At 35.3% G+C, this 22692-nt stretch overlaps 1 protein-coding gene and 1 pseudogene across 6 annotated transcripts in view; both read left to right on the top strand.

The window, feature by feature from the left end:
- PALS2 (protein associated with LIN7 2, MAGUK p55 family member) overlaps positions 1–22692 on the top strand; it is a 112875-nt gene that overhangs the window by 74461 nt on the left and 15722 nt on the right. For 5 of the 6 annotated variants that reach the window (XM_007171495.2, XM_057550305.1, XM_057550308.1 and 2 more), the window contains 7 exons: positions 3119–3271; positions 4305–4532; positions 15004–15045; positions 16525–16656; positions 18506–18605; positions 18942–19010; positions 21307–21468. In XM_007171495.2, coding sequence (XP_007171557.1) covers positions 3119–3271; positions 4305–4532; positions 15004–15045; positions 16525–16656; positions 18506–18605; positions 18942–19010; positions 21307–21468 — 886 coding nt within the window. The remainder of the gene's footprint in view (positions 1–3118; positions 3272–4304; positions 4533–15003; positions 15046–16524; positions 16657–18505; positions 18606–18941; positions 19011–21306; positions 21469–22692) is intronic. The other variant, XM_057550307.1, reaches the window with a different exon arrangement.
- LOC130708616 (transcription factor BTF3-like) lies at positions 5467–7879 on the top strand (annotated as a pseudogene).

Below are 22692 nucleotides of genomic sequence, written 5' to 3'. Positions count from 1 at the left end.
GAGACTTCTTATAAACCTGTAATTAAGACAGTGTGGTATTGGGGCAGTATTAGAAAAATAGAAACCCCAGAAATACATCCACAGACAAATGGCAACTTGATTTATGACCGAGATACTACATTTTAGTGGAGGAAGAATGGACTGTTCAATAAATGGTCCTGGGATAAAGTGTCACCTGCTTGCCATTGCAAATCTTAGCATTAAAAATCAAATGGTAACACCCCTTTGCTTTTTCTCAGAGACTTTCTGTGACTCTCTAACAATGTTACTGCAAAAATTATGTACGTTTATAGTGAGATGGTTCCTACGTAAATCTGTATCTTAGGTACAAAAAATACAAACACATGTCAAAGACACCTTTGTGAAGAGGCCAGTTAGTTGAGGCCTTATAAGGCATACTAAGTTATTTGGACTTTATCCTGAGGACATTGGGAAACTTTGGCTCGGGATTGCGGGGGTGGATGGGTGGTGGTGGTTATTAAACAGGGAGAGGTCAGATTGTGGAGCCAGATGGTTTTGTACCAAGGCAAGAAGTTGTGACGGCGGTACAGATAGTGGGAAATGTGAGGATTTTCAAGTTCTAAGCAGCAAAATCAATAGGGCTTAGTGAGTGGTTACATGTAACAGCTGCAGAAGAGAAATGTGGGAAGTTGATAAGGACAGGATTTCTGACAGACAATTGATGGCATCCACTCCAGGAGAACTGTTTTGGACATGTTAATGTTAAGGTAACTGGCCATATTAAGTTTGCAGTACCTTAGAAGCATCTGGTAGAGCTTTTCAAGCACACTATATTTTTTATATAAGTATATAAAATTTAATGCATAAATTTATATAAAGTTTAATAAATACATAAAATTATGAAATGGCAACAAGTAAAAATTAAGACATTGCATTTTTACTACCCAATCCACTACTGTACTACCATAGTGCATATTCCTCCATACTTTTTCTAGGCATAAATGTACATACATATTTTTTTCCTTTACTGATTGCGATCATTTTGCACACGTTTTTTGTAACTTACCCTTTTTTTCAGTTGTTGATTTCCACTTTTTCATTTCAGTGGACCTCTGTCTCATGTAGTACACATTCTATATTCACATATCTCCATTTCCCCCAAAATATTCTTTATAACTGCTTTGTGCATATGAGTTTTCAACCTTGGTCCATGTGTGGCATCTGGGTGGACCATCCCTTTCTCCCTTGATTATGATGTTGACCCATGGAAGAGACCAGGCCATTGTCCTACAGAATCCGCTCCCTGGATTTATCTGGTTGCTTTCCTGCTGTGTTGTTTAGTTATCCCTTCTATTTCTTATAAACAGAAGTTTTACCTAAAAGATGATTCAAATTAATTATTTGGAACTAGAATGCATCTTAAGTAAGATGATACAACATAAATTAATCTGCATCAGACAACGTATAATACCTGGTTGGTCCATCACTCTTGATGCTGAGATTAGTCCTTGATTAAGGACAATGACAGCCTGATCCTACCCTTGAAAGCCTTTCCACTAGGAAGTAATCTAGTATGTTATTATTCTAGCATTATACAAATGCTGTTTCCTTTCAACCATTTACCTACTGACAAACATAAATTAGTAATCCTTGCCTGAATCAATATTTTCATTAGAGGTTGCAAAATGACATTTTTCAAATTCTCTCATTCTACATTTATTGGCTGGTGTTCTTATATAAAGTAGAGCTTTTCCTCATCAACTGAGCTGTTTAGTTAACCTGTAATGTATTTCCTACTGAAAAGTTAGGGAAATGCTAGATTCTTTGCTTTACCAACTTTCAAAGTAAAGAATTGTTTAAAATAGCAATCTCAAATGGTAACAAAGGAGGTTTTTTTGGTCCTGTTTTTTAAATAGCATTGTGGACTTACGGAGTTTTCATTAATTCAGTATGTTTCAATCCTCTACAATCTTTAGTTTTGTTTTGTTTTGATTTGTCAAATTATCATGACTTTGGCCAGTTGTGGGCAGATTTTTAGTATATGAATCTGAAGCTCATGAGAGTTCTGAACCAAGGGAGTTGTCAATGTATAAGCAGTGGTTCAAGTCACAGGAGTAGATAATATTGCCTAAGAAGAGTATATACGGTAAAAACTAAGCAGCCCAGTTTAGTGATTTGAGTAACTTCCAGCATTTATAGGAATAATACTTATATATGGATTTGTGAATATTTTTCTTCAGTCTCTTATACTATTTTCATGAAATGACCAAAAATTACCAATTAAACCCGTATACTGATTGCTTCTGTTCTGAACCTGTTGACATTTTCCCCCTTTTATTTTGATCTTTTTTTTTTGTTTGAATTTGCACTCCCACCATTAAAAAAACTTTTTTTAATTTAGGTTTAAGTTGAGTATACACAATTACAGTATAAATGAAAAATAAATATAACCCCCCAAGTTATAAGAAATTCCTAGAAAGCTAGATCAAAGTCATCCATGAAGATAGCACATATACAGTAAATGTAGAAGGTAAAAGTGTATTATATTCAGGACCATTACTGGCTCTTTTTTCCCCCAAAAAATGTAAGTTTTATACCTTTATTAGTAATATGAAATTTCCTATCACTGATATAAGATGCTAATTTTTATTCACTGGATATCTTTTTAACAGACATTTTGTAAATGTGAAAAATATGTGGTGTTGCTAACAACAGGCTTAGGATAAAACTTACAGTCCTTGCCATTTGAATTTGTATGATAACTAATAAATAGGAATTGATAAATATTGAGTGATGGTGATGACAGTGGTGGCAATGAAATTCAGTGCCTCTATTGCATCACACTTGGACATCTAGGTTCAGTTTCCATTAAACATAAGGCTTTCAAAAAAAGTCACAAAACTCTATCAGTCTCTTCAGATCTTTTAAAACACGGAATACAATATTGTTTTATAATAAGTAAAATGATACATGCTTATATGTCATAAAAAGATTCTGTATATACTTGATTTAACTCATATTTGGGAATTTAATAATTGTGCCTTTCGTGAAATTTTTAGTACTCTACTGGGATAATGAACTAAGTTATTTTTAATAACTTATTCCATCTGTATTCCATCTGTAATTAATAACCACAGGCTGTTTTGAATCCTTCTAGTCACTCTTGGAGGCCCATGATATTGTGGCATCAAAGTGTTATGAGTCACCTCCATCAAGCCCAGAAATGAATAATTCTTCTATCAATAATCAGTTATTACCAGTAGATGCCATTCGTATTCTTGGTATTCACAAAAGAGCTGGGGAACCACTGGTGAGTGGATAAGTCAGTGCCCTCTTAAATCTGAAATCTGACATACTTGTGGCTGAGTCACTATCTCATTTTTTCTCTCTTTCATAATTAGTATCATTATGAAAACTTTATTCATGTTTGTTTTATCAGTCTTTTTTGGCCTGTGTGTAAAATACACAGCTGTTGCTCTCTCAACTTGATTTAGCATGCAAAATTAAACCAAAATTAAAAGTTAAACTGAAGTAGAGGCGAGAAGAAGTTTGCCGATGAGTAGCAAAAATTTCAAAAGATAACTATTTTTTTCCTATACCCTTTGAAGAAGTAAACTCAGGTTGCTTGCTAATTGTAGTTATCAAAACACAGAAGAAGGTTGTTATGAAAAATTGAAGTGACTATACTATACTCCAATAAAAATTAATTAACAAAAATTGAAAACATTGGTAGGACGCTATAAGTAATGAAGTTGACAATTTCCTGCTGACATGATTATTTCTGGGCTCTGACTAGAAGAACAGTGAAGTGGAAAAATGAGAAAAGCCAGGAACAAGGCCATCAGAATGCACAAATACGTTTTCTTGCTCCTTCAAGCTTCCTTTTATCCTGTGGAATGCAACCTAAGATATGTTTCATTTTCAAAGTTACCCTTACCATGGAAGTCCTTTTTTAAGGCATGGTATATGTCAGCGGTCCCCACCCTTTTTGGCACCAGGGACTGGTTTTGTGGAAGACAGTGTTTCCATGGGGTTGGGGGGGATGGTTCAGGCGCTAATGCGAGCGATGGAGAGCGGCAGATGAAACTTTGCTCCCTCACCCGCCACTCACCTCCTGCTGAGCGGCCCGGTTCCTAACAGGCCACGGACCCCTGGTATATGTTGTCACAGTTGCACGTGGTTTAATGAGATTAGAGTATTGAGTCAGGAGAGAACATGGGAAAAGTAGGAATGATTCACTTACCTACTTTTGGAATTATTTTCTTATACATACATGTTCATGACTATTTAAGATTTCTTCCTAACAACCTAAAATCAATAATTCCATTCCTTATTTCTTTTAGGGTGTAACATTTAGGGTTGAAAATAATGATCTGGTAATTGCCCGAATCCTTCATGGAGGGATGATAGATCGACAGGGTCTGCTTCATGTGGGAGATATCATTAAAGAAGTCAATGGCCATGAGGTTGGAAACAATCCAAAGGAATTACAAGAATTACTGAAAAATATTAGTGGAAGTGTCACCCTGAAAATTTTACCAAGCTATAGAGATACCATTATTCCTCAACAGGTTAGTAATAAAATTCTTGCTAATATTAAGAATGCTTTTATTTCTTTAATCACACTGTTGGGTAGAGCCACCAGTTGCTACTTTTTTGCTAAAGAGAAGAAAAGAGAAAAAACTATCTGGTTTAATTGTTCTAAAGTGCCTTATTTCGTCATGGGTGAATTTTTGGATTTTTAAACAATATCATCTTACTATTCAAAAGGAATTAGGAAAGAAATCTCTTTGTGAACACCATGAACCCTAGCATTTCAGTAACATACAGCTAGGTATGAGAAAAACCATAAAGGCTTTTAGTCATTAATCTAGCAAACGTTTTTGACACCTGTTATGTTCCAGGCTGTGTGAGAAAATAAGCATGTACTCCTGATCACCTCTAGCTTAGTGTTCCTGGGATGGGCTAAATAGAGAATGAGGCCAGAGAGAGAGGATGGGTCCAAAATGAAAAGAATCTTGAACACCTGATTTGTACGCATTTGATCTACATTTTGTAACTAATTTTTAGGTAAAATAGATTATTAAGCAGAGGAATGTTTTAATGACAGTGATCATCTAACCTCACACTATGTTGAGTGAATTTCAAAAAGGAGAGCGATGAGATCGTGTAGTCAGGAAGCAGATTTTTGAAGGTGTGGGGTGATTTGTGAAAGGCAACTCTAATGGAAGGCTGTGACGACTGCTCTGGTTCAGATACCTGTGCCACCGCTTACTAGATTATGCTCTCTGTGCTTTGTTTTCTCGTCTATATAGTTGGGATATTTCTTTTCTTAAAAGATTGTTGGAAGGATCAAATGAGTTAATTCACATTAAGCTCTCACAGCAGCACCTGGCACGTCCTGAGTGCTCAGCAAGTAGCTGCTGCTATTGTTGTGATGGTGGCGATGAGGCGGTGGTGGTGTGATTGTAAAGAAATGGTAAAGAAGGAAAAAGTAATAAAGTGATGGCAAAGGAGCAGTTGACAATTATGGTAATAAGCATGTTGGAACTGGGGAGAGGGTTTTTGAATCTAGGTACTGAGGACATAGGAAATATCTATCAATGTTTTAGATGCCTTTAATTATTCAGGTTTATTCCATAAATTTATTGTTTCATGTGTGAGTAAAATTATAGGTCTTTTACATAAGATACTGCCAGTATATTTTATTTTAATATTGATAATATAATTTAAAATACTAGTTTATATTTCTATACAATTCTTTGAAATAATGTGTGCTGAATACCTGCTTTATATTCTTTGGAGGATAAGCATAGTCAGTCATGAATTTTAGTATGTAAATTGGATTTCTGAAAATACAGAGGCTTATAGTGAACTTTGGTTCAAATGAAGGGTAGAGACCTTGTCTTCAAGGAAAAGAATCATGAAAGAACTGGTGTTAGAAATTAGACATTTTAAATAACTAGTACCTCTCAGACTACCTTTTTTCCTCCGTTGATACCTGAGTAGATTGGAAAGGTAGAACTTAAGATTTATGTATTTATTTTTAAATTATATGTTAGTTGTGATAGTTAGAAACATTTTTTTTTTCCCCTGTGGTTCACACTTCAGAATTCCTACCAGCTCACCATGGCTATGATGGACTTTTATGGGAAAAAGTAATTTTTGTGATATTAGTAGCTAGGGCTTTGGCCCAAATTCCTTTGTAGATTCTGCACCTGGTGAATGGTCTGAATGATGTGAAATGCAAGGGTATTTAGCCCTATCTTAGGCATACATTTTTGTCCGTCCTGTGCCTTCTCAAACGCTGCTTTTTATGTAGCCTTCAGAACTGGGAGAGGGCATTGAAATGGGGAAGGAGAGGCCTTCCATCCAAGCCTGAGGCAGTCTCAGACCTATCTTACCATAAAAAAGAAGACTCTAACCTGAAGCCTTCCAACAGGAGAGAGAAAACACAGCCCAACTGGGACATTTTTAAAGTGAGAGGGGGAATGATTACCAATTATGCTGGAATACGACTGTCCTGGGCACACTGTGGTCCTCTTACTAAGAGAGACTAATGGGAATCAAGGGCTTTCAGCCTTTCCAGCTCTGCCCCTCTTTCACTCACTGGAAGCTCCACCATGTAGTCCTGTTGGGCCTGTCTTAACTCTTTCTCTTATTGCCGTGAGAGCAGATGGAAGCCAGGAGGTCTGCATTACCAGGGTGCTGTTTTTCAAAGCATGGTCAGTGGATCATCTTTATCAGTAACATTTGAGGTGCTTACTAAAAATCCAAAATCTTTCATGAGACCTAAGAATCTATATTTTTAATTTGAAGACCAGGATGGGTTAGAAGTTGCAGCTAATTCTGAAGTTCTCCAACTTACATATATGTTGGGTTTCCAAAGGCTGTTTAAAATTCCATTTCTTTATTTAAGGCCAAATTGATGGGAATTCTCTCTTTGAGGCCATTATGACCCAGGTGCAAAAAATGTTATGAAAAGAAATTACAGTTTTATTTCACTCAAGGATATACATGTAAGAATTCTCAGTAATATATTAGCAAATGAAATTTAACAATATATAAAAAAGATACTATAACATGTCCAAGTTGGATTTATCCCATGTATGCTAGGATGGTTTCATGTTAGAAAATCCATATATGTAACCAAACACATTAACAGGTTAAAGGAGAAAAATATCAGTAGAGAATTTGATAAAATTCAATACTTATGATTTTTTTTTAAAAGATTAGTAAATTAGGAACAGGAAAGAACCTCCTTAACCTTATTTTTTTTATTAAAAAACCTAAAACATTATTCTCAATAGTTGACTGTTAGAAGCATTTCTCTTTAAAATCAGGAACTGGAGTCTAAGCTGGTCTGCCTGAGACTACTTGAGTGCCAACCCCAGGCCCCTGTGAAGCCCAGTTTCCACCCTAAGATGAGAAAAACCCACCATAAACCAAGAGAAACTTGCCAAACTTCAGGCATAATTGTGAGGGTAAAAAGGAACCACCCTCAGATGATATATAGATTAACAGATGATATTACAAATATCTGTTATAACAGATGATAAAAAATCTTCAGTTCTCCTTAAAGAAACTAGGAATAAACAGTGTCTCTGACTTTTAAAGAGGTAAATATATTTGCAAACCAGGGAGTGATGATCCACCTTAACAGTCCTAACACTCAGAGGTCTCTGGCAGCAAACACTTTCACCATTACCAGCCATGCTGAGACAAAGCCCTTGACAGAAAGGTCACCCCAATCTTAGACCAGCTTGGTGTCAGCAAGTTTTCAAGATCCTGGCATAAGCTGGATGGAAAAGCTCCACTTGCTACTGGGGAGGAGGGTGATCTTGTTCAGAATTTTGATGAGGCTTCCAACAGTGAAGCAAAGGGAATTGACCACTTCTTTAAAAAAAAAAAAAAATGAAACTTCAAGAATTTTGACTCCTAAAAAATTTTGTTTAGGATATAGTGAAATATCGAAACCTGTAATATTTTAAATTTGGAGGCTCTTGGACACTGCTGCTTTTTAAATTATTGTTTATACAGTTATTTATTTTGCAGTTAATTAAGCCAAAGAAGCCAGAACATAAAGTTGTAAAACAAGGATTAATAAAGTCATTGCTTCGTTAAAAAAAATTCAGAACTAGAGAAGGATGTTCATTAGCGCCACTTATGTTCAATATTTTATGGAAAGTTCCATAAGCGCATGAAGACAAAAATAAATTAATTATGGAAGCAAAAGACTTGTAAAGGAGAAAATAAAATATTATTTTCAAATAGTAAGATTTTTTATTTGAAACCCCCCCTAACTATAAATTATTAGAAATCATTTAGCAAGATACTTGAAAATAAGATTAATATACAAAAGTCAGTTGCATTTCTATATGCCATAAGTAAACATCTAGAAATTAGGACATTTACAATAGAGTCAGAGAATGTCACATTTATGTCTAGGAATAAATCTGACAAAAATATTCGAGACCTCCATGCACAAAAAATTAGTAAGATCTAAGTAAACAGATATATCATGTTCATGGACAGGAAGACAATATTATGAAGATATCAGTTTTCCTTAAATTGACTTGTAGATTCAGTTAAATTCCAGTGAAAATTTCAATAAGGTTTTTCATGGTATTTGATAAGATGCATAGCCAAGACACTTTTGAGGCAGAAAAGCAGGAAGAGGGGCTTATTATTAATGTGTAGGAATTAAGATACGTGATATTATTGGCTTAGGACTAGACAGAATGAACAGTGGAAGAGAGAGTTCAGAAAGAGACCTACACACATATATTTTTTAGATATCTGACGGAGATGATATGTCTTTCAGTGAGAAAGACTATTCAATGAATGAAACTGGTTATTCACAGGGATAATATATGAAACTCTACATACACAAATCAAGTAAAAGGGGATACATGGTCAGTAAACATATGAAGAGATATTAAAAATCACAATGTGAGATACCATTTTATAACATTCAGTTGGCAAAAAATGTAACTGTGAATATAGAGTATTTCTTCTACATTGCTGGTGGCAGTGCAAATTGGTATAACCACGTTGGGAGGAAAAAGGTTTAGCATTATTAGGGTTGAATGTTTACATATACTAAGACACGTAATTTCTTAGAGCAATATGTACAGCTAGAAACATGTTAACAAGCATGTCAGTTTAAGTTTTAAATAACTAGATATATATATACTTTTACAGATTACATATAGGTTTAATAAAACTATACCAAAAGGAAAGCAAGGAGTTTGTGGACACAAGATGCAGGATGAGGGTTACCTTCATTGTTGGGGAAGCGAGGGTGGTGGGATGGAATGGAATGTGGGCAGGAGGACCATGTAGGTTTCTAGCCTCTGCTTTGAGTGGCAAGCTCATGGCTTTTATTATATTGTTAAAACTAACAAAATAAAAAAATAAAAGCAGGCCTTGCATGAACTAATGACTCAAGTGTAATGTAAATTAAGAATTATTAGTAGTATGACTTCAGAGCAGCCAGGTTAATAAATTAAAAAAAAATTTTTTTTTTAACTAACAGAAGCTTAAACTTGTGGCCCACGTATGGTTATTTACCATACAGAAGTGTGAACTGCCCCTGAAAGCTTTTTAAACCAAATATATAATCTAGTTTCCTTGCTGATCTCAAAATATGTTGTTTGTGAGTGTGCATTTGAATAGGCTGAGTTCATACACTTTGAAAATCCTTAGAAAAATAACATTCTCCCTTAATTATCTGTTATTATTGTAGAGAACTTCTTAGCAACTCTGATCACTGCATTCACTACCTTGTCACTTACTCTGATGTGTAAACTCAGGTGGACCTGAAACTATGGCTTGAGACTGAGAGTGTGTACGCAGCACTTGTACCATGTTCAGCCAGCACATTCCCAAACGAATTACCAGCCTCCTTCTGATTTATGACAAAGGTCATGATTGGAGATGTTTCTCCAGCCTTTCATCCATTTGATGATTTTTCTTCTTCTGCTAATTATTATCCTTTGCATAGGCACAGCATACTCCTGTGCAATATTTTACTTTGTCAGTACTTTGACTATTTTTAGCTTTTCTTTTTAAAGGTATCTTTGAGGTAAAGTTTGTATAAATAGCATATACTTAAAGCATACAGTTAATAAATGTGGACATATCTATTATGTACCCATGAAACCCTCAACACAGTTGAGACAGTGAACATATCTATCACCCCCAGAAGTTTTCTTGGGTCCACTGTAATCCTTCCCTCCTGCTCCTTACCCCCAGCCCAACCTTCATGCCAGGCAAGTACTGCTCTTCTTTCTGTCACTATAAATTAGTTTACATTTTCTATATTTTTATATAAATGGATTCATACAACATGAATCCTTTGATTTTGCTTTTTTTTTAATCTGACTTCTTTCACTCAGCATAATTATTTGGGGATTTATCCATGTTTTTATGTGTATCAGTAGTTGATTCCTTTTTATTAACAAGTAGTATTCCATTGCATGGCTGTACCACAGTTTGATTATCCATTAACTGGCTAATGAACATTTTTGTTGTTTCCAGTTTGGGGCTATTATAAATAAAGATGCTATGGACATTTACATGTAAGTCCCTCAGGTAAATACCTAAGAGTTGAAGTACTGGGTCATTTGGTAGGTATATGTTGAACTTGTAAAGAAATGGCCATACTGTTTTCAAAAGTGGTTGTACTAATTACATTCCCACCAGCACTATAAGAAAGTTGCAATTACTGTACATCTTCACCAGCATTTGGTATGGTCAGTCTTTATAATTTTAGCCATTCTAATAGGTGTGTCATGGTGTCTCATCATGATTTTAATTTACATTTCCCTAATGACTGCTAATATTGAGCATCTTTTCATGTGCTTATTTGCCATGCTTATGACTACTTTGGTGATGTCTTCAAATGTTTCATCCATTTTTTATTGAGTTGTTTTTTTCCTTATTATTTAGCTTTGGGAGTTCTTTATGTCTTGATACAAATACTTTACCGAAATTATGATTTACAAAGATTTTCTCCAAGTGAGAAGGGGCTTGTCTTCATTCTCTTAACACTGTAATACAAAGAACAGACGTTCTTAATTTTGATGAAGTCTAATTTGTCCATTTTTTTTTTTATGGATCATGCTTTTCTGTGTGAAAAAATCTTTGTACAACACGTGGTTATAAAGATTTTTTCCTATGTTTTCTTCTAAAAGTTTTATAGTTGTATACTCTACATCTGGCTCTGTGATCCATTTATACTGCGTTTTTATATAGGGTATAAGATATGGATCAAAGCGTTGGTTTGGGGTTTTTGTTTTTGCATGTAGGTATCCAGTTTTTCCAGCTTCCGTTGTTAAAAAGACTCTTTCATTAGATTTGGAAATTTTTTGATTGTTATTACTTGGAATATCTTTTCTGTTCCTCTGTTACTCCTGTCCTTTGGTGACACCAGTTATACATGCTAGGCTCCTTGGAGTTGTCCCATAGCTCACTGATACTCTTTTCATTTATTCAGTCTTGTTTTCTCCCACTTTTTCATGTCGGACAGCTTCTATTGCTTTGTCTTCAAATTTATTTTTTTTTCTAAAATGTCTAATCTGTTTATCATATCCAGTGTACTCTTCATCTCAGATATTTTTGTTTTCATCTCTAGAAATTTGAGTGGAATCTTTTTATATCTGCCGTGTTTCTACCTAACATGCCGAATCCTTCCTCCAGCTTCTTGAACATATGACTACAATATGTAAAGTTAAAAATAACTATTTTAATGTCCTTGCCTACTAAATCAGTCCCATTTGTCATTTCCGGGTCACTTTTTTTTTTTTTTTTAACATCTTTATTGGAGTATAATTGCTTTACAATGGTGTGTTAGTTTCTGCTTTATAACAAAGTGAATCAGTTATACATATACATATGTTCCCATATCTCTTCCCTCTTGCATCTCCCTCCCTCCCACCCTCCCTATCCCACCCCTCTAGGTGGTCACAGAGCACAGAGCTGATCTCCCTGTGCTATGCGGTTGCTTCCCACTAGCTAGCTATTTTACATTTGGTAGTGTATATATGTCCATGCCACTCTCTCACTTAGTCACATCTTACCCTTCCCCCTCCCCATATCCTCAAGTCCATTCTCTACTAGGTCTGTGTCTTTATTCCCGTCTTGCCACTAGGTTCTTCATGACCTTTTTTTTTTTTTCCCTTAGATTCCATATATATGTGTTGGCATACTGTATTAGTTTTTCTCTTTCTGACTTACTTCACTCTGTATGACAGACTCTAACTCCATCCACCTCACTACAAATACCTCCATTTCATTTCTTCTTATGGCTGAGTAATATTCCATTGTATATATGTGCCACATCTGCTTTATCCATTCATCCGATGATGGACACTTAGGTTGCTTCCATGTCCTGGCTATTGTAAATAGAGATGCAAGGAACATTTTGGTACATGACTTTTTGAATTATGGTTTTCTCAGGGTATCTGCCCAGTAGTGGGATTGCTGGGTCGTATGGTAGTTCTATTTGTAGTTTTTTAAGGAACCTCCATACTGTTCTCCATAGTGGCTGTACCGGGTCACTCTTAATTGGTTCATTTTTCTCCATATTTTAGGTTGTATTTTCCTGCTTATTTGCATGTCTGGTTATTTTTGATTGGCTGCCAGATATGAATTTTACCTTGCTGAGTGCTGGATATTTTTGTATTCTTAGAAATATTCTCAGGTTTTGTTCTAGGATAGTTACATTATGTGGGAGCAGTTAGATCCTTTCAGATTGTGCTTTTTAAGCTTTGTTAGGTGCAACCAGAGTAGGATTAAGTCTAGGGCAGAACTCTTCCGAATACTGAATGCTTCATGAATTATGAGGTTTTTCCACTCACACTGGTGATAACAGGAACTATTTCTGACCCTGCATGACCTCCTGATATTGTTCTCCATAATGCTGATTCTTTACCTGATCGTACTCATGACGTGCACTGATGAGTATTCAGCTGAACGCTGGAGGGAGTCCTCTAGTTCTTGAGCCCTTTCTCTGTGTAACCCTTTCCTCACTGTCACTCTGTTCTGTGCACTGTAACCCCCTTGATCTCCCTGTCTCTCAGCTCATCTCCTCAACTTGGAGACCACCAGGCTCTATCTAGAGTCCCCCTTCCTGGGTTACAACCTGGAAACTTTTTCTGTGCAGTTAATTGGGGCAATTGTATAGTTCATCTTGTTTATTTCCAGTTTTTAGGGATCACTGTCTTTGTTGTCTGATGTCTTGACAAACATTTCATATGTTTTGTCCAGTATTTTAGTTGTTTCAGGTTAGAGGGTGGGTCCTTGTTACTTCTCTTAGTCAGAAGTGGGAGTCATTTTATCTCTACTTTCATTACCATAAGAATTTAATTTTTGAATAGGTGAATCATTCCCATGGTTCTAGAAGTCAAGAAATAGGAATATGTATTCAGCTGAAATCTCCCTTCTAATCTACTACCAGTCTAGTCCTCACTCCCTATTGTTAAACAGTTAAGATTGCTTCCAATCTTTTGTGATTAAGACATATTCAATAGTTAATAGTCTTCTACGTAAGTCATTTTGCATATATCTGAGTAACACTGCTGTTGAACACATTCCCAGAGGTGGATTACTAGGTCAGAGGTTTTTTGCATTTATAATTTTTTTTTTTTAATTTATTTTATTTATTTATTTTTGGCTGTGGTGGGTCTTCGTTGCTGTGCGCAGGCTTTCTCTAGTTGTGGCGAATGGGGGCTACTCTTCATTGCGGTGCGCGGGCTTCTCATTGCGGTGGCTTCTCTTGTTGTGGAGCATGGGCTCTAGGCACGCGGGCTTCCGTAGTTGTGGCTCGTGGGCTCTAGAGCGCAGGCTCAGTAGTTGTGGCGCACGGGCTTAGTTGCTCCGCGGCATGTGGGATCTTCCCAGACCAGGGCTTGAACCCATGTCCCCTGCATCGGCAGGTGGACTCTTAACCACTGCGCCACCAGGGAAGCCCTGCATTTATAATTTTGATAGCTTTGCTGCATTGTCCTCCCAAGGGATTAAACCAGTTCTTCCACCAACCTGTTAGGACTATGGGCCAATAGGCATTTTCCTATCTACAGAATGTTATCAAATATTTGGATTCCTGCTAATGTGACAGGAAGGAAATGTTATTATAATATAGTTTTAATTTGTATTTCTACTCTGAGTGACGTTAACATCTCCTCCTGTGTTTAAAAGCCAGTACTTTCTTTTTTCTCTTCCTTCTACTTTAGATTGTTGGTTATTCAGTTCTGTTAGAGATAAGAATATGAGATTAAAATATATTAGCAGGTTGTATTTAGTAACTTCTTAATAACCAATGAACAGTTAACATCCATAGCCTATTAATGAAACACTTTAAAATGTACTTAATAAAATACAATTATACTAAATCTAGTCAAAACTCTGTGATTTAAAGGTCATTACAAAATGTTTAGATCAAAGGTTGGGTTCATTGATTTTTCAGACAAATTTTCAAAGTTCAGAGTAAAACTAGTTTAATCTGAGTTTTTGAGCTTGAGAGTAATGTTCCAAAACTAATTTGGTTAATGAAAAAATAAAATTGCTTCTTCCAGAAATCTTTTATATTGGAGAGATGTGGTTTGTTTGACAAATAATGACATTTCCAGAACAATTTGATGAGAGTAGGGAAATGAATATTTGAAACTTGGACTAACTCAGAAAGTCTGAGCCTTTTGTTACAAAATATATTCTGTCCCACAGATAAGAATAATAAACACATTCATGGTTAGATGACAGGATCCTCTTACTATTAATTCAGTGCAGCTTTCTTGAAAAGTAAGGAGTATCCAAGTATTTTTACAACTTTGCATATCCATCCTTCTTCTCTGCCTCATCTCAAACACCTCTTTTGCTTCTATCATTTTCAGGTGTTATAGCCTATGGACAATTAATTAGGGAAGTAGTTGCTTTACCAAATGAGTGAAGTAAAAATGGGCCAGTGGTTTGTCTGTATTTTGTTAATTTATTGTCAGTTTAAAGTCTGGCTTTATTTATGCATGAAAAATGTATTTTTAGAGTTGCACCAATATGGCGACGCATCCGTCACACGTCCGTCAGGTATGATGTCATTCCAGGACATTCTCTGCTACTCTGTTTTTCTGTCTTATCAGCCAGCTAAATTTACCTTAATTACACTTAATCATTTTGGGTTTTTTCCATTGCCAAAACATTGAGCTGCATGCCATTGTCAAGTTAGCCAATTGTCACATTTTAGCGATCTTAATATTGTTTGTATGCTTGCCTTTGAGATATTTCTAAAATTGTATATCAGGAAAAAAATTATTGGCTTACTGATTTTTTTAAGCATTAATATTTAGCCTTTCAAAAGTTATTGAAAATATTCTGAATGCTTTGTATCAAAATCATCTAAGTGTAAGTAACTAAAATTTTGTCATGTTCCCAAATTAAGTTATTTTTAAATTAATGTGCATCCATCACATTACATTTTAGTACACTAATAATGTAATATATCTGCTTGTGTTATTTGAATATCTTGTTTGGTTATATTTATAGAAGTATGATAAATAGAAAAATGACATTGTTATTTTGACTAATTATGTGCTTTCCTGCTTGCTAGTTTACCTGCTGATAAATACTAAGTCAGTTCCTTAGCAGATAAAATTTGAATTTCTATAAATATGCCTGAAAAAAGTCTGTATTAAAGTAATTGCTCTGAACTTGCCATCAAATACTGAAAATGCTTAACTTAATTAGAATTAAAATTAAAATTAATAAACTAAATAGTTTGGATATTGGAGATCATAACTAATAGTGGTAATTGACATACTTTTATTAATAAAACAGATTTAAAGGAAATTTGTGTGGTTAAATGAATTTAAATTGGAAAATAGTTTCAAGGCTTTTTCAGTATTTGTCTTACAATTAATTTAATGCTGATCATTTACATCAAAGCAAGATGATTCCAGAAAAGTATTTTCCACACTAATTTTGGCTAGTGTGAATCTGTGTGATTAAAAATATATGTCATTACCAGGGATGAAAGTGGGTTGTATTTTGTTGTTTTTTAAGTTTAATAAATATATTGCAGGTCTGATTTTAATATGAACTTTTAGTATTTAATTTTTGCTTCAGGAAACTTTTAAGAAGTCAATCCTATTATATCGGAAATACATGCCTTAAATCAGCTGCATATATTAATTCAGGATGTTAATTAGAAAGTAGCATTTACTTCCATAAAAATTACTCAGTGTTGGTTGGAAAATCACGTGAAAAGATTGGGAGAAAGTGTAAGAATGGTGGAAGAAAACAATTGTCAAACTCCGTTGATTTATAATTAGAAGTTAAAAATAGAAACAAAAATTTAATGTAGTACTAATGTTTATTTCTTATTTTCTTCTCTGATACCAAATTATTAATGTTCTAATAATTTTATACTTATTTAAGGAAAACAAGTTCCTTAGTTGAAGTACTAAATACATTGTCAGTTACAATTAAATCACAGTGCTTTGAAAAAGATTTCAGAAATCCTGTGACAAATGATACATCTCTAGTATTTTTAATTGTGCTGTGTTTTAGGTATTTGTGAAATGTCATTTTGATTATAATCCATACAATGATAACCTGATACCCTGCAAAGAAGCAGGATTGAAGTTTTCAAAAGGAGAAATTCTTCAGATTGTAAACAGAGAAGACCCAAACTGGTGGCAGGTTAGTATGCTTCTCAAAATTTCTTCAACTGCCTTTTTATTTTTAATCTTAGATCTGGCCAATATCTGAATATTCAGGAAGAAGGTATTAGCATTTGTTCCAATGATTTTTCCTGCATGAACAGCTCCTGCTTCATGGCTGCTAATTTTGTGGACAGAAGACCAAATTGAGAGGGAATTTGTGAGTAGATGTTAATAAATGCAGAATTAACTAGCCTGTGGTGCTCTTCCTTTGGTTTAGAGACTAGACCAGTCAGTTCTTCCACATGTGATTGCAGTAAAATATAGTACTGGGTAGGAACAACTCACTTGGGGGTCATCCCTTTTTAGTGTTTGTTCCTTTTAACTAGGAGTCTTTTACTGTAGGTAGAGTAGTCTTCCTCTTGTCTCCTCTATGTATACATTCATGACAAATAAAACGTAATTTCTTAAGGTCTTAAATCCATTTGCCCACCTCTTCTCAGTAATTGAGAAATGAAGGCTTGCTTTATCATCCGTGTTGTTTGGTCTTGGATTGAAATCTGTGTGTATGGAAAGGGATGTGTGTTATCACTGTCTTTCCCCCGTCCATTTTCCAGAAGATGTGTGATGGTCTTCCTTTTCCTTTCCACTAGTACAGTTTTCAGAAAACTCTAGCATAAGTAATAAGTCTGGTTTTGTAATTGTTTACACTGACTAGCAACCACAGTATTCAGAACTGGAGAAACAAAGTCTAAAATCTCTTAAACTGTAAAAGCAAAAGAGAGTCTCATTAAGGAACAAAGTGTGAAAGAAAAGGACCTGGTACCTAGCACTAAATTCTGAATTAAATGGAGATATTAGTAACTCACATTAGCTCTAATAAGTTATACTGACTTCTAAGGGGGAATGAATTACAAGAATAAGAATAGTCTTGCTAATATGTCCTTAAATTATGATGTATAAGGGCACAGTGTGGTGAGAGAACTAAGAAATGAGTAAATTAAATGGAATCCATGATTTCAAGAGGTTTCCACTGAATTTCTTAGAACTGATCTAAAAAAATCTGCTTTCTGTGACAGTGTCCTTTTTTAAACTTTCCCAGTTTTCTCTTTTTTCCCTTCTCTGTGAATGCCATCTCTTAGTTTTCTCTTCTAACCCCGTCACCATTATCTATCTCTATCTCTTCCTGCATGTTTGTCATCTATTACTCTAATTGTATTTTCAGGATTTTAATTGCTAAAAATGATACTGGATTTTTCTGTGCTAGCTGTAAGGATAAAGTCACTAATGTTGTGGGATAAGCCATTAGTAGCCAGTTCTCCAGCCACTATTTTGAAATAGCACTTCTTTGGGTTTCATTTTTAAAGTTAGTTTGTTGACAGTAGGTGAGGTTTTACCTATTTTAAACTTACTTCCCCTCAGGATATTCAGATTCCTGGTAGCATGAACTAAACTCTCCACTCTGTTCTCCCAGTGCTGTCTCTCTTTTTTTTTTTTCCCATCGATTTGGCCTCAGGAGATACCAACGTAGTAGAATTATTGGATAACAAACACCTAACTAGGTGCCAACACATAACAGCATTTATTCCTTTCCATTCTCACTAGTTTAGTATTATAAATAAAAAGTTTTAGTAATTTAAAGAGCCTGTACACCTTTGTATTTCGGTCTAAAAATTCACTACCAAATAGCACACTGGTTAGGTACCCACTGATTCCTCAGTACTAAAGTGTTTCAATATCCTGACAATGCCATGGATTTAAATATCAAGGTCAGTTTCTTAAGATCAAATGTGATTTTATTTTTTAACTGACTATTGCTTGTCCTACTTATTAGAATGTGGTCTCAAGTTTTGATCACTGAGATATACAATTCATTAATTTGATTCTAGGCTAGCCATGTAAAAGAGGGAGGAAGCGCTGGTCTCATTCCAAGCCAGTTCCTGGAAGAGAAGAGAAAGGCATTTGTTAGAAGAGACTGGGACAATTCAGGTGATGAACTCGATACAATAAGTAACAAGTAGTCCTTTGTGGCCACCTTTCTTTGCCTCTTTCATCTGAATTAGCTGATGAATTTATTTAAAATATATCTAGAATTAATCCCTCTCATCTGCTTTAGTGTACTGCTCTCAAAAGTAAACTTTTTGTTCCCTTTCTGCCACCTGCTGGTATTGTATCAGAATTCAGTGGCTCAACTCACCCCTGCCTGCTTCTGCTTTGTAGGATGCAACACTGGGAAGATAATTCTCCCACCCCTATAGAACACCACAGGGCAATGTATATAGTCTGACATATTGTTTAAGTTATATTTGCCTTGTCATCCTTCAGGACCTTTTTGTGGAACCATAAGTAGCAAAAAAAAGAAAAAGATGATGTATCTCACAACCAGAAATGCAGGTATGTTTTTTTTGTTTGTATTTTTTTTTTGTTTTTAAACTGTTCTTTTTTTTTTTTTTTTAATTTTTATTTTTGGCTGTGTTGGGCCTTCGTTTCTGTGTGAGGGCTTTCTCTAGTTGCGGCGTGCGGGGGCCACTCTTCATTGCAGTGTGCAGGCCTCTCACTGTCGTGGCCTCTCTTGTTGCGGAGCACAGGCTCCAGACACACAGGCTCAGTAGTTGTGGCTCACGGGCCCAGTTGCTCCGTGGCATGTGGGATCTTCCCAGACCAGGGCTCGAACCCGTGTCCCCTGCGTTGGCAGGCAGATTCTCAACAACTGCGCCACCAGGGAAGCCCCGCAGGTATGTTTTAAGTACTTTTTTGAGAAATCCAAGTGAAGTATGAAATAGCTTTATATCATTACTCAATGTGGCATACACTCTAAATGTATAATTTTAAATGAATTAATTCAGATTAGTACCCAACTGCAAGGGACTGCCATGTGAACACTTGGTACAATAATATACAGGCATTATTTAAATCCTGATATATATACTTGCACTCTCACTAGTGTGCTTTATTTTATACTCATAGTTTATAATAAAATGAATTGGTTAGGATTTATGCTTGTATTAATGAAGGAACAATGTGACAATTAAAACTGTTCAAGAACTTTGATAGAAACTTGTGTCATTTCTACAGAACAGAATGCCTTTATAAAGATAATAAAAGAGTTATGATTAAGGGCAACCATATTCTGCCATAACATTGTCCATGATACTTTTGGAAAAATAATACTGGACCAAACAAATCTTAGCCTGATCTAGTAGGATTCTTTCTTAAATCTTTCAGACTTAAAGAAAGATAAATATGACACCTACCACAGTTAATTCTTTTCAGTTATAAAGGCTGATAGGAGTGAAATGCAGCTCTTAGAATCAGAAGGCTCTGGAGGCTTACTCAAAAGAATTGATAATTTTAAAGTGCTTTCTTGACTTCAGAGCTACCTCTATATTGGTAATAAACTAAATAGCACATTATAAAGGAAATAATCTAATAATATATTATAATAATAATATTATAATAAGGAGAAATTAGACTCTCCCTTAATCTATTGTGGAGAAATTGTGCAAAGAAAGTGTTGCTGTTAAGATAATAACCTAAGGAAGAAGTGTTATTACTATAGATTGAGAGTTATAGGCATAATAATAGGTAATATAATATTTCAAATCCTCTTGGGCTTTATTGTTCATTAAATATATATTCTTAAAGCTTTCTTGCAAAATGGAAAATTTCTAATTTTCCCATTGATCATAATTTTGGAATGTGTTTCTACTGAAAATAGTTAAGATCCAACATTTTATTTTATACATAAATTTAGAATCTTAATATTTAAATGTTAGTATGTTGTCTATATGCATTTTATTAATCAAACTAATATTTGCAGAGTTCACCGCACAGTATTTATTCATTTGTATCATTGGAAGGGGATACTCATTCTATGAAACTTACTTAAGCAGCCACTCTAAGTGTACTGCTGTCCTCCATATTTGATACTCACCTTTTAGTGGAATAGATTACATAAACTAATTTGCAATTTGATTATATTAAGTAATTATTTCTACTGATGAATTGATAAGAAACAGGTTTTAAGGGATAGATTATCTGATAAGGATAAAGTAAGGGTATTTTTCTAGTTTTGTTAGACAATTTTTTAAGGCAAATGAATAGAAGCAGGTGTTTAAATCAGGGTACAAAATAATTTATTGTACTTTACCAAATTTATTTGTAAAACTCTGTACTAAGTACAGTTCAAGTGATACTTAACTATCAAGACAACTAAGCCATTACTGAACAGAATAGCAGAGGTTTTTCATCCATATAAAAGATAACTGAGGGACTTCCCTGGTGGTGCAGTGGTTAAGAATCTGCCTGCCAATGCAGGGGACACGGGTTCGAGCCTTGGTCCAGGAAGGTCCCACATGCTGCAGAGCAACTAAGCCCGTGTGCCTTTGCTCTACTACTACTACTACTACTGAGCCTGTGCTCTAGAGCCCGCGAGCCACAGCTACTGAGCCCACGTGCCACAACTACTGAAACCCGCACACCTAGAGTCCGTGCTCCGCAACAAAAGAAGCCACTACAGTGAGAAGCCCGTGCACCGCAACAAAGAGTAGTCCCCACTCTCCTCAACTAGAGAAAGCCTGCGTGCAGCAACGAAGACCAAACACAGCCCAAAATTAATTAATTAATTAAAAAATAATAATAAAAATAAAAGATAACTGAATATGATGTTTTCCCATTTCCTTACTTTTAGAATTTGATCGTCATGAAATCCAGATATATGAGGAGGTAGCCAAAATGCCTCCCTTCCAGAGAAAGACATTAGTATTGATAGGAGCTCAAGGTGTGGGACGAAGAAGCTTGAAAAACAGGTTCATAGTGTTGAATCCCACTAGATTTGGAACCACAGTGCCATGTAAGTTTTCTGTTTCCTCTACTATTTAATTGGAAAGAAGGAGTGGGGGTGGGGCAGATTATTATTATTTTATTCCCAAGTAATTTCTAATTATGCCAATGAAAATGAACAAGCAAATGATACTGAAAAACTTGGCGACTCTACAGCTGTCTTGAAATAGCATTGTGGGCCATGTCAGCTGGCTGCCTGGTGGCAATCGCTTCTCCAAACTCTTCAATCCAGAAGTGTTCGTTAAATGCAAGTATTAAGAGTTGTGGCAAAATCAGCATTAGCTGTGCATTTTCTTGTACATTTGATGTGTATCTGAAAAGTTGTATTTTCATCCAGCAGGGGAAACCTGCTGGATCCTCTGACACTCATGATCTGGCTTGTAGCTTTCAGTCCCGTAAGGTCCTAAACCTGATTTTTGATAGCACATCAAGAGAGATTCCTCTTCCAGAGCAGGCAGCATTAATGAAGGTCACATTTATTTATATACAAAATACAATAATACTGATGGGAAATAATAACCATTAAATGAACCAGACACTCATTTTATGATCTTTGTGTTCTTTCTCTATTTGCACATTTACAAGGAAAGTTAAATAATGTCAGAAGCATGCTTGATGAGAATGGAGTTAGAGCAAGGAGTTAAGTACAAATGTATATTAGTCCTTATAATAAGGCAGTGATATCATTCATTTTGGAGATACATGAGCCTTTACTTGTGGGAACTTACATGCGCTCTCCCCTGAACACAAGCCAGTCTTGCCTTTATAAGTCCCCTTTCTGTGCTTCCATTGCTGACCAAGCCCCCTTTTGATTAACACAGAATTTCTGTAGGTATTTTAATGCCTTTAAGCTTTCCATGTCAAATCTTAGCCTAACATCACTCCATGTCTTTTGGATGAGTTTTAGAGTTTCTCCGCTTTCATCCAGTATGCTTTGACATTTAGTTCTCAGTGAGTAATCTTATTGCTGACATTTTTAGGGGTGTATTGGGGCAATAACCCTGTCATTGTCCTCATGTGCTGTCTGTAATCCCTTCAGGGTAAGACTTTGAGTTCCATTGTAGGCACTGTAAATCACTAAATCAGACAAATCATAGTTAAGTAGTTAACAAAATAAAAATCTCACTGTGATCAAAGTATTTTAAGTATTTTAAAGTATTTTATTTTTCATTTTTATCAAATTAATACATGTAGCATATTTTAATCAAGTAGTTCTCAAAAATATGTTATGAAA

Source organism: Balaenoptera acutorostrata, chromosome 7 (assembly GCF_949987535.1).
Source record: "Balaenoptera acutorostrata chromosome 7, mBalAcu1.1, whole genome shotgun sequence".
NCBI lineage: Eukaryota > Metazoa > Chordata > Mammalia > Artiodactyla > Balaenopteridae > Balaenoptera > Balaenoptera acutorostrata.
The sequence above is the reverse complement of the archived record's forward strand: the minus strand, read 5'-3'. Positions and strand labels throughout refer to the sequence as shown.